The sequence below is a fragment of the Hemicordylus capensis genome, chromosome 8 (assembly GCF_027244095.1).
Source record: "Hemicordylus capensis ecotype Gifberg chromosome 8, rHemCap1.1.pri, whole genome shotgun sequence".
NCBI classification, from domain to species: domain Eukaryota; kingdom Metazoa; phylum Chordata; class Lepidosauria; order Squamata; family Cordylidae; genus Hemicordylus; species Hemicordylus capensis.
In genome coordinates this window covers 16,126,053-16,141,481 of record NC_069664.1, presented here as the reverse complement: position 1 = coordinate 16,141,481, position 15,429 = coordinate 16,126,053, and the positions used below count along the sequence as shown (strand labels likewise).

At 44.1% G+C, this 15,429-nt stretch overlaps 1 protein-coding gene across 6 annotated transcripts in view; it reads left to right on the top strand.

The window, feature by feature from the left end:
* Window positions 1-15,429, top strand: part of UNC5D (unc-5 netrin receptor D) — a 420,790-nt gene that overhangs the window by 280,603 nt on the left and 124,758 nt on the right. For all 6 annotated transcript variants that reach the window (XM_053269389.1, XM_053269395.1, XM_053269393.1 and 3 more), the window contains 2 exons: window positions 2,620-2,800; window positions 8,993-9,160. In XM_053269389.1, the coding sequence (XP_053125364.1) occupies window positions 2,620-2,800; window positions 8,993-9,160 (349 nt within the window). The remainder of the gene's footprint in view (window positions 1-2,619; window positions 2,801-8,992; window positions 9,161-15,429) is intronic.

The following is a 15,429-nucleotide window of genomic DNA, read 5'->3' as shown; positions in this document are numbered from 1 at the left end:
ATCACATCTATCGAACTGCAGTGTAGCTGGCAGTTTGTTGATGGTGGTAAATTCTAGGTGGTTATCAGTAAAAGGCTTGTACCCAGCTCCAACTGGGCACTGTGAACATTCAAGTATCTCTTCAAGATACACTACACACTATTTCCTATTAGGACCTTTATTTGCAGGTTTTTCAGGAGCAACTGTCAATTTCAGCCTCTTATGATTGGTATTTCCTTGTTCTACACCTGGAACAAAGTAAAATATATATGCAGTCAGTTGGTTGTGCCAACAATAAATATCCAAGTGTTTCAATGGCAAGTACTTTGGGTTCTACAAGGCTGATTTCAAACACAGGGGGGGAAATAATATTTTGAAGCTAATTATATAGGTTACCATTTCTGAAAGAGGATTCTACGTGAAAAACCATCCCAGCTTGAAGACAATTACATAAAATCTCCAATAATTTCATTAAATTCTGTTTCAGTCATGCTATGCATTTCACTTCAAGGAAAATGAATGTAGATTGCTTAATTAATAATTGCAGATAAGCTATTGCCTGGTTAGCTATTGCCAGTTTCAGGGGAGTAACAGCAGGAGAGAGGGCATGCCCTCAACTCCTGCCTGTAGGCTTCCAGTGGCATCTGGTGGGCCACTGCATGAAGCAGGATGCTGTACTAGATGGGCCTTGGGCCTGATCCAGCAGGGCTGTTCTTGTGCTCTTATGCTCTTAAGTGTTTCTGGTTGCCTTCACACATAATGGCAAATCAATAGACCCACAGTTTGCCCCCATTCTACCCACTGTGCTCCCAGACGATGCTGATATGCAGTCTGGGAGACTGCACGTAGGGAGGAACTGGCTGTGCAGGCTTCCTCCTTTGCATGAAGGAAAGCCATGGCAGCCAATCAAGAAGGAGGCGCTTCCTACCCTCAACTCCAGTTTTACACAATGGCAGAATCAGGACAACATTATGCCACTTCTGGACCTGAGGTTTCTGCGATGATACTCAAGTGGAACCAAAGATTCATATTACACCTTGGGGTCAAAAACCTTGTGTCATTTGGGTGTTAAAACTGCAGGGTCACACATTCAGATGAGCACAAACCTGAACCTTTGGCATTGTTGCCTCTGGTTTGGCATTATGTTCAAGGGCAGCCTCTATCTAGAGTTGACTGAAATTAGGAGTGCAGTTTGTCGGAAGAGCAGAACATCCTCCAACAAGAAAGTATCATGCCAAAGCATAGCCCCTAACCAATGTTCTGCCTGTATATTTGTAAAGAAAATATTATGTAAAGAGCTTAAGTCTCCAGGATTCTCTCATTAAAATAAAACCAAATCTGTGTAATGTTATCCTCAAACTTCCTCACTGCTGAGGAAAATGTGGAATGCCACACTGAATCTTTGACTGCTACTCTGGAATGTGGGATGCAGATATGATGTGCCTTTTGCCCTGTGGTGTGAACAATGCATTACTTATAGATCATCATTATTTGTCTTGGAAGCTTGTAAAATGCAATTTAAAATGTGGTTTAATGGATTTATTATCCTGAATTTTGCCCACATTGCAAGTAATCCGATAATGGCCCCTTTGCAGTTATCCACCATTGATTTACCGATTTCTTCTGTACCTCTGTGAGACCATGTATATGAGATTTTTGCTTTTGAACAAATAATCATGGCTGAACCATATACGTGCTATCAAACACCTGTTTGCCATATTCACACTTTATATTTTGAGTGTATTCTTTAAGAATAATCTAAGGTACATCCAAAACGGATAATTCTTACAGGCATTTATTGTTTAGTAATTGTCATTAAAACATCAAAAGAGCTATCCTGAATCAGACCAAAGTTCTGGTCTTGTTCACCATCCTCTTTCACACAGTGGCCAGCCCAATGTAATTTGCCTCTGGACTCATTTTCTCTTTTTGTTTTTGGTTTTTTTGGTGCTGCCCTGCCCCCAGTTCATATTTTGTCTTTCCACGAAGTCAATAACCTTCCCCTACTGTTCCTCCCTTGGCAACTCATGTTCAGTGACTTACTGCCTTTAAACATGAAGGCTCCATCAGTCGATTCATCCCCCATGTTCAAAGATGTGGGGTGGAAAAATGTTTGGAAAATAAACCCCCCCCCTTTTTTTTGGTGGAAATTTTCCATTTCTATAATTCCTACTTGACAATTAATGGGGAAATTAATGTACCAGAGGTAGATTTTTTAAAAGTGTATGATTAGGTCCAATAAGATGCCAAATCAGATCACAATCTGCAATATTTAGGGCATCATAAAAATTGAATTGGGTATTTTTTTATATAATTAAGGCAGTTTTTAAATGCATATGAGGGGGACATTTGCATGGGATCCCCCCTCCATTTAAAAAAAAATTGGAATATGTCTAGGAAACCCACATCTCTATCCATGTCTAATCCTTACCGTTATCTAAGCCAAGATGCCACTGAGTTCCATAGATTATTGATGTGTGAAGAAATGCTCCACTTTGTGTGTTCTGAATCTACTGCTGATAAATTTCATTTGGTGACCAGTGTTATAAACCATCTCAAACTTTTGAGCAGTGGGATATAAATGTTCTAAATAAACGAACTAATCCACCCACTCCTGCTATCCCACATTCTGTCTCCCAGGTGGAGTGGCTAAAGAATGAGGAACCCATTGATGCTGAACAAGATGAGAATATTGACACACGAGCAGATCACAACCTGATCATCCGCCAAGCCCGCCTGTCTGATTCTGGGAACTACACCTGTATGGCAGCAAACATTGTTGCCAAGAGAAGAAGCATGTCAGCCACGGTTGTGGTGTACGGTCAGTGGGTGTGAAATGCTGTCACTACTTGGCCTGCAAAGGATGATCTGTTCATTGGTGCAGTTAATCAGTTGATATATTGATTTTTTAAAAGATGACTTTTAACATTGTGATTCAAATCGGGGGTGGGGGGAAGAATCATTATCTGCTGAGCAAAGAGGCACCTTTTAAAAATTGTGATTCTCTTTATACAGAGAATAACTGGGAGAGCAACCGGCCCTCTCCATCCCCACCACATCATCCCTCCAGTGTCTGTTTCTGGTGTCTATATTATGTTTATTTTTTAAATGGCGATCCCTTTGGGAGCCATTTTATGTATTTATATCTATGTAAACCGCTTTGGGGACTTTAGTTAAAAAGCGGTATATAAATAGTCATTGTATTTGTATTATGCTGAAGGCATCTTCAGCATTTCTAGCAGATTTCAGATGGGGCAGGTCCGTATGATCTCATGCCAAGTAAAGGAATCTCAGCTCTGATTCTAGGCCACTATCAATAATGGAGTGGGTGTGGGGGATAATGTCAGGCAGAGAACTGGGAAGTGATCATGTTCTAGATGGAATCTTGGTCAATTGGCATGCACAGCTGACCTCTTCTACCCTCCATCAAATGTCAGATTGCCAATGTCAGCTGCCTGTGCCGATCAACTGGGATTCCTTCTAGCACACAGTCACATCCCAGGCCATTACCGGGAGGGTGCATGGCTCCAGAACAGTGGCCTTCGACTTGCTTCTGATCTAAAGAACCAACCCACGGTCTCTCAACCAGGTAGACTGAATGTATGTGGGGGGAGCAGAACTTCACCACTATCTCTGTTCCTGACCTCTGTCCATTCATCAGCTGGGAGCACACAGAGCCTACAGATTATGGGCTCTTGCCACATGCTCAAGAGGCAATATTCACAGCTGATGAATGGATGAACGGTAGGGCTGGAGACAGAAGTCAATCCTGCTTCCCTTCCATGCAGAGACATTCTAACCACCAGACCTTGGGGCCCTGGTCGATGACCTCCAAGGGTCCTCCAAAAGCCCAGGGGGCCTCCTGCAGCCACTCCGTGCCCAACCCACCACTGCCCTGCCGCACTGAACCTCTAGGATTTTTAAATTTTCAAACACTGGGCCTGTCCATTTGGCCCAGTGACTCTTACTAACTGCGAGGCACGTCTGCACTCTCTCCAGCCGCTGCTGGGGGGTGGACTGCTCAGCTCACACACCCCCGGCAGCCATCTCTCAGACACACAGTGGCTGAAATTAAAAAATGGAGATTCAGCACTGCACGAGGCCCCCAAAGGTTTTGGGAGCCCTCATGGCGGGGACAGTCCAGGACCCTTTCTTGTGGTTGGAAGTATGACTTGTCCCCTTAGCTAAGCAGGGTCCACCCTGGTTGCATATGAATGGGAGACTCGATGTGTGAGCACTGTAAGATCTTCTCCTCAGGTGATGGAGCCTCTCTGGGAAGAGCATCTAGGTTCCAAGTTCCCTCCCTGGCTTCTCTAAGATAGGGCTGATGAGAGAGATTCCTGCCTGCAACCTTGGAGAAGCCGCTGCCAGTCTGTAAGGACAATACTGAGCTAGATAGACCAATGGTCTGGCTCAGTATATGGCAGTTTCCTATGTTCCTATGTACCTAGGTGTACCCCTGCTTCCATGTGTACAGCGCACATGGTGAAATCCATGGCAAATCTGTCCATCTTGTGGGCCTTATTTTCTTTTAGGATCACATGAAAAAGCTTGCTGTTCCAGTCCATAGAAATGCAGGGGGAAACCTGTACATGTTGTGGGCTTTTATTTTATATTATTTTGGGGTGAGAAGGTGCCCTGTGCTGGACTGGATGCTGCTTTCATATGGCCAGAAGAAAACATGAAGAGCAGCATCCAATAGCTCTGCTCGTTTCTTGGTTCATAGTTTCTTGTACATCTCTTGATTCAGTTTACAACTTTCCCTCTCCAAACAATAAATGAACTTGCCTGTGTTTAATTAAGAGTGTGTGTGGTGGTGGGGAGGAGTCTCCCTAACTGTTCTAAAAATATTGTTTGGCTTAAGATATTGCAATATGCATTTTAATCCGTGAATTGAATAAACAGTTAAAAGCAAGAGCATTAATTAGCTTTTTAAACCTGTTGATTGATTGGCAGTCCTAATAATTGATGAGAATACTCAGGAACGTGCCTCCTTGGTAACTTTCACCCATCTCGCTCACTAAACAGCCATTCCCAACAGACCTGCTTCTCCACAAATTATTAGAAGGTAGCTAAGCAACCATGGTGCAGAAGGAAGAACCTAAAATAACTGTCGCAAGGGTCAATAACTAAGAGGAGTACAATGCATGTTAGACTGCGTGAAATGGTAAAAACCTGTCTCTGTCACCCACGCTACCTTTATTTTGTGCCAACGGTGGGATGGAAGCTGCACAAAGTATACTAGTGATGCATTCTCTACCCCGAGGGCGTCTAGTTTACAAATCCATATAGTAGGAGGAGAGGAGAGGGAAGAGAATGACTCCTAGGTAATGAGGGCAGCCAAGAGGAAACTCAAGACAATGGTAAAATGAAGTTAGGGTGGTTTGAGAAAAGCTCTGCTGAAGAAGAGTTCTTAGATATATAAGATAGAAAGAGCTGTCTTATGTTGCATCAGCTGACTGGTCCTTGCAGCCGTACTATCAATTCTGATGGCAATAGCTGTCTAAATAGGAAAAGCTGTCCAGGAAGAGAGCTGGTCTTGTGGTAGCAAGCATGCATTGTCCTCTTTGCTCAGCAGAGTCTGCCCTGGTTTGCATTTGAAAGGGAGACTACACATCTGAGCAGTGTGAAATATTCCCCTTAGGAGAAGGGGCCATTCTTGGAAGAGCATCTTCATGCTTGCATGTAGAAGGTTCCTAGTTCCCTCCCTGGCATCTCTGAGATAGGCTGAGAGAAACTTCTGCCTGCAACCTTGGAGAAGCCACTGCCAGTCTGTGTAGACAATACTGAGCTACAGGGGCAGAACCAGCCAAACGGTGTCCCGCCCCACCAGTGATGCCTTGTGCATTTGCCATCACCTGCATGGGAGTATGGCCCGGACTTGGGGTATCCTGCCCCAGCCCTCCTGATTTCTTTTCCAGCCAGCATTTGCTGACTGGTTTATTCATTTAGGAACATAGGAAGCTACCATATACTGAGTCAGACCCTTGGTCTATCTAGCTCAGTATTGTCTTCACAGACTGGCAGCGGCTTCTCCAAGGTTGCAGGCAGGAATCAGCTCAGATCCCTACTACACCTGTTTTTCCACCTTCAGCGCTCTTCCTCCACTCTTGATCACAGCCTTCTGTAGCTTACAGCCATTTACTGTGTAACGTCTGGTTTTGTCCTGAGGTTCCTTAACTGGAGATGGAGCCGGAGAAGTTTGACATGCAAATTATGAGCTTTGACACTGAGCTGCCTTGAGGCAGAACTCAGAGGGCAGATTGTTGCAGGTATATTGTAGCAAAAGAAGGAGATCAGAAATGATAATGGGGGGAGGAGGCAAATATGGCTGACAGGACATAAGAATATTTAAGTAGATGGGGAAACCGCACCCCAAAACTATTCAGGGATTTTATATTTGGTTTTGTGCAAAGGGTGGCATTTATTATTAAATGCAGGGTGCATAATAAATGTGTTGAATATTTCTTTTTAATTGTTTCAGAAATCTCAACACTCTTTAAACTATATTGGTGAAGAGTCACTCTTGGCCATTAGGCAATTTATTTTATGTTATTGTTTGATTTATATACAGGAGAACCTCGTTACTCGTGGGGGCTCCATTCTTCACGTACTACCGCAATAACGGAACTGCGAGTAATGAGCCATTACGGCTATAGGGAAAGGGGGGATAGGTTCCAAGGTAGAGGGAGAAATAAAAAGCAGCCCTGAATGCCCCCCAAACAACCCTGAATTGACTGTGGCATGTTCTGCAGGTCTCCCATGTGCCCAGAAATGCCCCCCAAAGGACAAAATGGGGAAGTCCGATTGTTAAGTGGCCACAAAATGGCTCTTTTAGATAAAATGGAGGGTGGAAGGGACCTCCGTGGTGACGATGTCTTCCAGCCATCTAAGAACCATGGATATGTGTGGTTTTCCCCCAGTATCCTATTCACGGGTACTGGAAATGGATGTCTGTTAGACACCCCGCAGATGTGCGGAACCACGAATAACAAGGTTCTCTCTCCCTTCATCAAAACATATCCCAAGTTCAGACAATAAAATACAATAAAATCACATTAAATTATTAAAATCTATCTCAGCACTGCAGCCTCTCCAATAACACTTGAAGTGCTAGCTCAGACATGCAGTTGTGGGATCTCATGTATGTGGTAGGAGAGTGGACAAGCATGTCTCCATGGGTATTATGTCCCCAGAGTTAGGACCACTCCCGAATTCAAGAGTAAAGTGAGACAGGTTAGGGAGTCCCCACATCTCAGGCAGCTGCAATCCAGTGGAATTTGCTGCAGCAAGGGAACTGGGGTGGGGAGGAGAGCCAGCATTTCCTCCATGGCCTGAGGATATGTCCCTTTGCTTGTTCTCCAACTTGGAAGAGTCCCTCTTGGATCTGGCAGCTGAGGGGGAGGCCTCGTAGAGTTTTTGGAGTCTGCACTTGAAAAACGAGGCAAGACCCCTTTAATTTGAAGAAGTCTTCTCCAGGAAAAGGATAGTGCCAGCCAAATAATCATGTATAAATGGTGGCTGACATACAGAACAAGGATGCACCAGTGCAGTCAGAGAGCATCCTAAAATAAATCCCCAACTAGCTGTACCAGTACAGCAGGGAAGCAGCAAATCCTAACATCTCCCCTCCCTCAGGAAGCTTTCTGTGCCGAAAATATGTCAGTGAGGTTGCAGAGCCCTCCCCTAGAGAAGGAGATGTCAAAAATGGCTGCTTCCTCAGTGCACTGGTACAGTTAGTTGGGAAGTTCTGTTAGGCTACTTTGCCGCTGCACCGGTGTATCCTTGCTCTGTATAGCCATTTATTAAGTATTGGAAAGTTGGGGTCACAAGTAAAATATGCCCTTACGTAGCCTTTCCAACAGCCACATCTAAGTGGCAAGGGCAGAATAGAAACATCCTTTCCGACTTCTTTTCTCCTCATTAAAGTGCAGAATGACATGTTATTGATTAATTCAGAAGGATGCTAGACAACCGCTCTTCATCTTTCTTTCTTTCTTTTTTTTGCCTTTAAAGGATTGTATTTATCCTTTAAGTCGAGTGCAGAAAAATTAAGGTGGTAGCCCCTCTTTCTTTCCAACATCTTGCAATAATCTCTAGCACATTCTGATATACAGATCTGTCTTGTACAAACATGCCTGTTCATTGACACCAAATCCTTTATAGTGTCTGTCTGTCTATCTATCTATCTATCTATCTATCTATCTATCTATCTATCTATCTATCTATCTTATTTATATGCTACCTGAAATATGAATCTCTAGGTGGTGTACACAATCCAAAATACAAGAAATATCAAACAGAAGAAAACCAATTAAAACAATTTCACTGAATAAAACAAACCAATTTCAGAGTACAAGACAATTAAACCATTTGAAATTGATGTTGATAAGAATCCTGAGAAAACAGTTGTGTCTTAAGGGTCTTTTAAAAAGTAATCAGAGATGGAGAAGCTCTTATTTTGACAGGGAGCATATTCCAAAGCCCTGTGGCAGCCACAGAGAAGGACCAGTCCTGAGTCACCACCAGACGAGCCAGTAGAAAATGGAACCGGACCTCCCCAGATGATCTTAATAGGTGGCAGGGTTCATGACAAAAGTGGTTCTCCTGGACCCAAGCCCTTAATTGCATCTGGATGTTATTTAGGTGGCAGTACCTACAACTGAACTTGGAATTGGTCTTGCAGGATATTTTTTTAAAAGCCTGCTGAATGATGTTTCAAACTGCTAACTGAGCAAAGTGGCACCTTTTTTACATGGTGATTCTCTTTATTTAGCAGGGGGAGAGTAACTGGCCCTATCCACCCCCAGCACAGTACCTCCAGTGACTGCTGCTGGTGTCTATCTTACATTTCTGTTTTAGATTGTGAGCCCTTTGGAGACAGGGAGCCATCTTATTTATTTATTATTTCTCTATGTAAACCATTTTGGAAATGTTTGTTGAAAAGTGGTATATTAATATTTGTTGTTGTTGTTCATGTGTGATCAGTCATGCTTTTCTGTGTTTGTTGCAGTCAATGGAGGCTGGTCTTCATGGACAGAGTGGTCTAACTGCAACGTTCGCTGTGGCAGAGGGTGGCAAAAGAGGTCACGGACCTGCACAAACCCTGCTCCTCTCAATGGAGGTGCTTTCTGCGAGGGCATGTCCGTGCAGAAAATTACCTGCACTTCCCTGTGTCCTGGTAAGTAGGATGTTATCTGACACATCTAGATTTAAATGTTGCCAGGGCTATGGGGGAACTAGTCACCATTAGTACTACAGTATATAATATGCAAAGTCAACTCAAGGCGTTGTGTACTTGTTCAGTGGAGAATGCTACTAGCTCTAGCTAAAAACCTTCTGCAAGTAAACTTGTGTGATGCATTAGTCCCCTTGTTGCAGCAGATTCCATTCCATACCTTGCTTTTGAATTTGGGAGGGGCGCTAACTCTGAGGTCATAACACCCATTGGGACATGCTTGTCCAACGCTACACCTTTTGATATGATCTTGTGATCCACCCTGGAAGGCTGTAGGTTAATGCTTCTGCAATGATAACAGAAGCATCTATATATTTATTTCTCCTAGGTGTACCCATCGCTAATCCCATGTGTGGCAGCCTGGGGATAGCGATGGGGACGGGAGACAATGGTGGTGGTGGCCGGCCGGCCTGGCCTTTGCCTGGCCGCCAGAGGCAGCGGCGGTGGGCTGGGCTGGCGCACCCGCTGGGAGGAGGAGGTGGCAGTGGTGGGCTGGCTTGTACCTGGTTTGGTTGTTGGTTGGCTGGAGGAGTTGGTGGCAGGCCAGCCAGGCTCGGCTGCCTGCTGGGAGGAGGAGGCCACGGCAGGCCAGCCTGGCCCTGGCCTGGCCGCCGGTTGGCTGGAGGTGGCAGCAGTTGGCCGGAGGAGGCAGCGGCAGGCTGGCCTGGCCAGCTGGCTGCCAAAAAGAGGAGGCAGGAGGAGGTGACGGGCTGGCTGGGCCCGGCTGCCAGGAGGAGAGGGTGGGAGGAAGCCAGGAAGTGCGGGGGGGGGGAAGCGGGCCAGCCAGCTAGCCCACTAGAAAGCACCGGGGGCCCTGAGAAGCGGTTGATGGGGGAGGGGGAGCAGCCAGCCAGAAAGCCAGTCATGCCAGCGTGGGGGTGGAACAACAGCAGTGGGTGGTCCGGCCAGAGGCCCAGATGCTCTGCACGTGGCCCAGCTAGTTACTCTTATATCCACAGCGGCTGCTGTATTTACCTGAATCCAAGACTAGTTTTCCCCCAGGGTTTTTTTAAAATTAGAAATCAGGAGGTCATCTTAAATTCAGAGTCCTGTTCCTTTCAAGAAAATCCAGCTACAACCTGTATTTCACAGAATCATGACTCTTATAGCCACAACTGCTACTATATTTACCTGAATCCAAGACTATTTTTCCCCCAAGTGTTTTGATATTAGAAATCAGGAGGTCATCTTAAATTCTGAGTCCTGCTCCTTTCAATTAAATTCAGGTATAATCTCTGTTTTAAGGGGGCCGTTTTAAATTAAGGGTCAGGTAAATCTGGTACAGTCATTATTGGAAAGAAACATTCAATTCGGGTAAATATGATACGGTAGTTATTGAAAAGAAACACATGGCAAGAACTTAATAACAGAAGAAGAAAACTTCCGGAGCACAGAAATTTCCAGCATCCCACTTCCTTCAGTGACCAGTCAGAAGCCTCCAAGAAGCCCACGAGCAGAACATGAAAGTAACCTTCATCTCCTACTATTATGGGCTGCTTCTCAGTGGCATACTGCCACTTACAGCTTCCCAAGTCCACACCAGCACTTTTGACCTGTTATTGGAGGGGTATTGGAACTGAGCTTCTTTCAAAAACTTTGAACTCTCCTAAAATGGCCACCGGTCTCCAATCTATGACGCGATTCAAGTGTGAATAGTGGTCAGCATCTGAGTGTCTCCATCTGAAAGGAAGTATTGTTCTCTCTTCCCCCAAATGCAGCTGGACTGTACATGCCTATAAATGTCAAGAGCGCCTGCATATTCTCTCAAGGTATTATTATCCAAATCCCTTTGAACGCCATGGGGGTCTGATAATGTCTTCAGGCTTTAAATTGGAATTTATTGAATCTTGGATTTAAGGAAGTTTCTTTTTTTCCCCTTCTTACTGCCTCTGCTCATATGCATAAATTGGACACAGGCAACATCAAGCAGAGCTGGACAAGAAACTGTAAAGACCATAAGACAGAAAAAGAGCGATTGCAAGTCAGCTGACAGACATATTGATCTTGAGGTTCCCAGAGGCATGAACAAGAGAACTACAGGGCGAGCTGTGATGTTTCTTGAAATGTCAGAATTATCACAACTTCTAAACTTAATTGGACCTTCAATTTTGAAAGCGGCATTTCCTTTACTTTGGAAAAAAAAAACATTTTTAAAAGTTGCCATCTTTAAAAAAAACTGCCATCCTCTTTGGTGGGGTGGGTGGGGTGGTACTACTGAATAACTTTGTTGTTATGTTTGAGGGACCTAAACCAATCTTCAAAAAGCAAGACATATCTCTTTAGAAGCATTTGTCTGTCATGCTGTAAATGCAGTTTGAATGTCTCATATCTTTATGATGCCACACTATCCGGCATTTGCATGTTCAAATGTTTGAGACTTGTGATCCTGATCTTTCATAGTAAGCCATGTTTCTGGGAGTAGAACCTTGGTGCTGTAATAATTGTGTTCAAAAAATAACACCTTAATGATCACATGAGGCCACAGCAGCCTGTGCTGACTTCCATGTCATATTCTGGAAACATTTACTTAAGAGAATAGGAAGCTGTCTGCTACCAAGTCAGACCATTGGTCCATCTAGTTCAGTGTTGTCTATGCAATCTGGCAGCAGCTTCTCCAAGTTGCAGGCAGGAGTCTCTCTCAGCCCTATCTTGGAGATGCCAGGGAGGGAACTTGAAATCTTCCTCTTTCCAGAGCAGCCCCATCTCGTAGGGGGAATACCTTGCAGTGTTCACATGTAGTCTCCCATTCAAATGCCAACCAGGTTGGACCTGGTTAGCAATGGGGACAATTCATGTGTGCTACCACAAGATCAGACTACTTATGAACATATGTGTATAGCCTACATTTTAATTGAACAAAATCATGCAGACAATGACCCGCTCTTCACAGATAAACATGCAATTGGAACAATCAGTGTAAAACACAGAACAAAATAACGGGTTTGAAAAAAAACAGATCACATGTGGAGCCTCAAAGGCATGTCAGCGGGAAGGTGTCATGAAAAGGTGATGGCTTGGCACTCCCCAAATGCCAGGTTGGAGAGTGTTGCTTTTGACAAGTGCTGAAAAACTGGCAGGGAAGAAATAAGGAAGGGATCTCACGAATCTTGGTGTTGCTGCTGAAAAGACCCTGCCCCATCATGCCAACCTGGAAGCCTCTGGTGGCAAATGAACACAGAGGAGGTTCTTCAGAGAGGATGCCAATATGCAGTAAATTCATATGAGAGGAGGTGGAAATTAAACTGGGCCCAGGCAGATATCAATTTTGAGAGCAATTTTTCCCAGCACTCCTGGTGCCTGACTTCCTGCCATGGCAGAACAGGTGCTGGGGGAGGAAAATAAAGACCTACCCCTGCCAGTGCAGTAGCATCATGGGTAGATAGACAGGTGTGGAGTGTGTTCTCTTTCAACTCAGTTTATAAAATGAGCTGGCAAAAAGGCAAGTTCCAGACCATTATTGTTCGCTTCATATTTGAGGGGAACATTACAAGTCACAGAGGTTCATATTCCGAGCCAAGTCGTGATCAAATTTGGTGACATCCCTAGAGGTGTTGGCATGTATGTCACCATTCTGTCACAAAATGACACAATTGTACATCAGTGTGGTAAGACTGCAAACTGCAGCTCCGGTGGACTCAAATGAGACTAGAACACTGGTGGTCCGTGAGGGTACTGCAGGTGGTCCGCATATCTGTGTGTGGTGGTGGGGATAATGCCTGCATTTGCACATGACATAGAACCATGGGTCCAGTGGACCTCTGGTTCTGCCCCCACCCCCATTCTCCTATCCACATTCAGACAAAATCGAGAGTGGGCCCTCTGCAGCCAGAGAGACATCAAAGAGGAGGGAGTACTGGCTGTGTGGGCTTCCTTCTTGTTTGAAGGACAGCCTGCACAGCTAATCACACTTGGAGGAGAGGGAGGAGCTTCCTCCCTTAACCCTAGTTAAGCCTCCAGTGCTGTATTCACATGTAACGCTCACAGATTGGAACGTTATGGAGAGTAGACAATACAGAGTGTTACACAGCAGTAAAACTCACTGCAAGGCAAGGGTTCAAATTGGAGTCTGCAGAGCACAACCTTGGGTCGCTGGGCAAACAGGACCAAAGTGGCATGGATTCAGACATAACAATGAGTAAACCTCTGCCCCCTGCAACTCCAGTTCTGCGTTATGTGCGAATGTAGCCAATGTGATAATAATATAATCACTTGGTAAGTGTTATCTCTTTCCCACTGTTAGGTCCACTTCAGGTAGATGTACTGCGATGAGTGCAATATGTTTGTGAGTAAGCATAATACAGTGTTTGAAATAGCTGACTTTTTAATAACCCTTGATATATAAGTTTGACTCCTGTCAGCAATATGCTGTGTTTAAAACAGCTTGCTTATGTGGCGGTCTGCAAAAGCTTTCAGTGATGATGTAATGGTCCACATTAAGGAAAAGGTTGGGATCCACTGGACTAGACATTACAGATGTGCATGTATCAGTTGCTGATCCAATCCAACCAACCCAGTGGGTGATATCAGCATACATGTCTGGTTGATTCTGCTCCAGCTGGAAGTCAGCATGGGTTTATTTAAACTGGAGTTGTGCCAAAGGCTTGAAGGTTTACAGGAAGAGATACTAAGACTGCAGCTCTTCCCGAGTATAGGAAAATGTGACTACCTGATCATCCTGGTGGGATACCCACGATGGCACAGGTTTTAGTTTGCATTCAAAATTGCATTTTTTCCTGTATAACAGGGACATGGAATACCATTGTATCAGGACAGATTATGCAAGTAGTATATAATTAAAGAAAATTACATTAAAATTGTCAGTGTGAGCAAGCCCTTTGCTTTGGTCCCAGTTGAGACTGGAAACTAGTCTTTCGCTGTCAGCATTTTCCCTGAGATAATTTTTGCTTTTCTTTCTTGCTTTAGGCAATTCTTTTCCCAACACTGAACCAGCCCAAGTGAATGTGTGAGAGAAAACGTACAGAAATGTGTAAAGAATAAAAAGATACAACCTAAAAGACTTACCTTGGATGATAGATACGTTTTGACACATGTAATCATCTAAGACAGTTTTAGGCTTTACATTCAAATTCAGAATTCTGAAGGGTCCAAAGGACCCAGAACCGATATTCATGGTTCTGGATTGGATTTGATTTGGAACTGATCCAAAATTTGCTGTTGTGCACAGCCCTGTTATGTTGTACCTTCATTTAGATGTCTGTACAGGCAAACATCGTTATAGACGAACTCTATATCTGCAGTTTCACATATTCATGGGTGTCTAATTGACACCTGGTTTAATTATCCGTGCATATGATGAGGGTTAAAACCCACATATCTATAGTTCCTAGAGGGCCAGAAGTGACCATGGAGATAACTTCCAGCTGCCATTTTGTGAGGAGGAGCCATTTTGTGGCTAATTTCTTTACAAAATATTTCCTGTGGTTCTTCATGGTTGGGGGGGCATTTCATGGATTGCAGGGGGCATTCCTGAGCATATGGGAGCACACTACAGTAAACAGTTTCAATTATTTTCTTTTCCACCTTTTCAGTCCACTCAGGAACCTAACCCTCCTTGTCCCATTATCATAATGCCTCATTATCTGTGGTTTCATTACTCATGGTAGTATTTATTTTATTTGTTATTTTATTTAACATATTTGTTTACCACCCAAAACACAAGTCTACGGGTGGTTTATAACAAGACAATACAAACAACGAGTTACAAAGTTAAAAAATTATAATAATTTAAAATTAAAAACAAGATTAAAACTATTTAAAACCATCAAACTATTAAACCAGTATCTAATCAGAAGCCTGGGTGAACAAATATGTCTTGACTGACTTTCTTAAAGTTGGTAGAGATGGGAAGGCTCTTCTTTCAGTGGGCAGCACATTCCAAAGCCTTGGGGCAGCAACAGAGAACGCCCGTCCGCGAGTAGCCACCAGTCGAGCTAATGGCAACTGCAGATGAACCTCTCCTGATGATTTCAATGGGCAGTGTGGCTCATAGTGAAGAAGACACTTGCTTAAATAGCCAGGGTCCAAGCTATTTAGGGCTTTATAGGTTATAGCCAGCACTTTGTATTTTGCCCAGAAACTTATCGGCAGCCAGTGTAGATCTTTTAAAATAGGAGTGATATGGTCTCTCCAGGATGACCTGGAGACCAACATAGCTGCCACATTCTGGACCAACTGCAGTTTCTGTACTATGT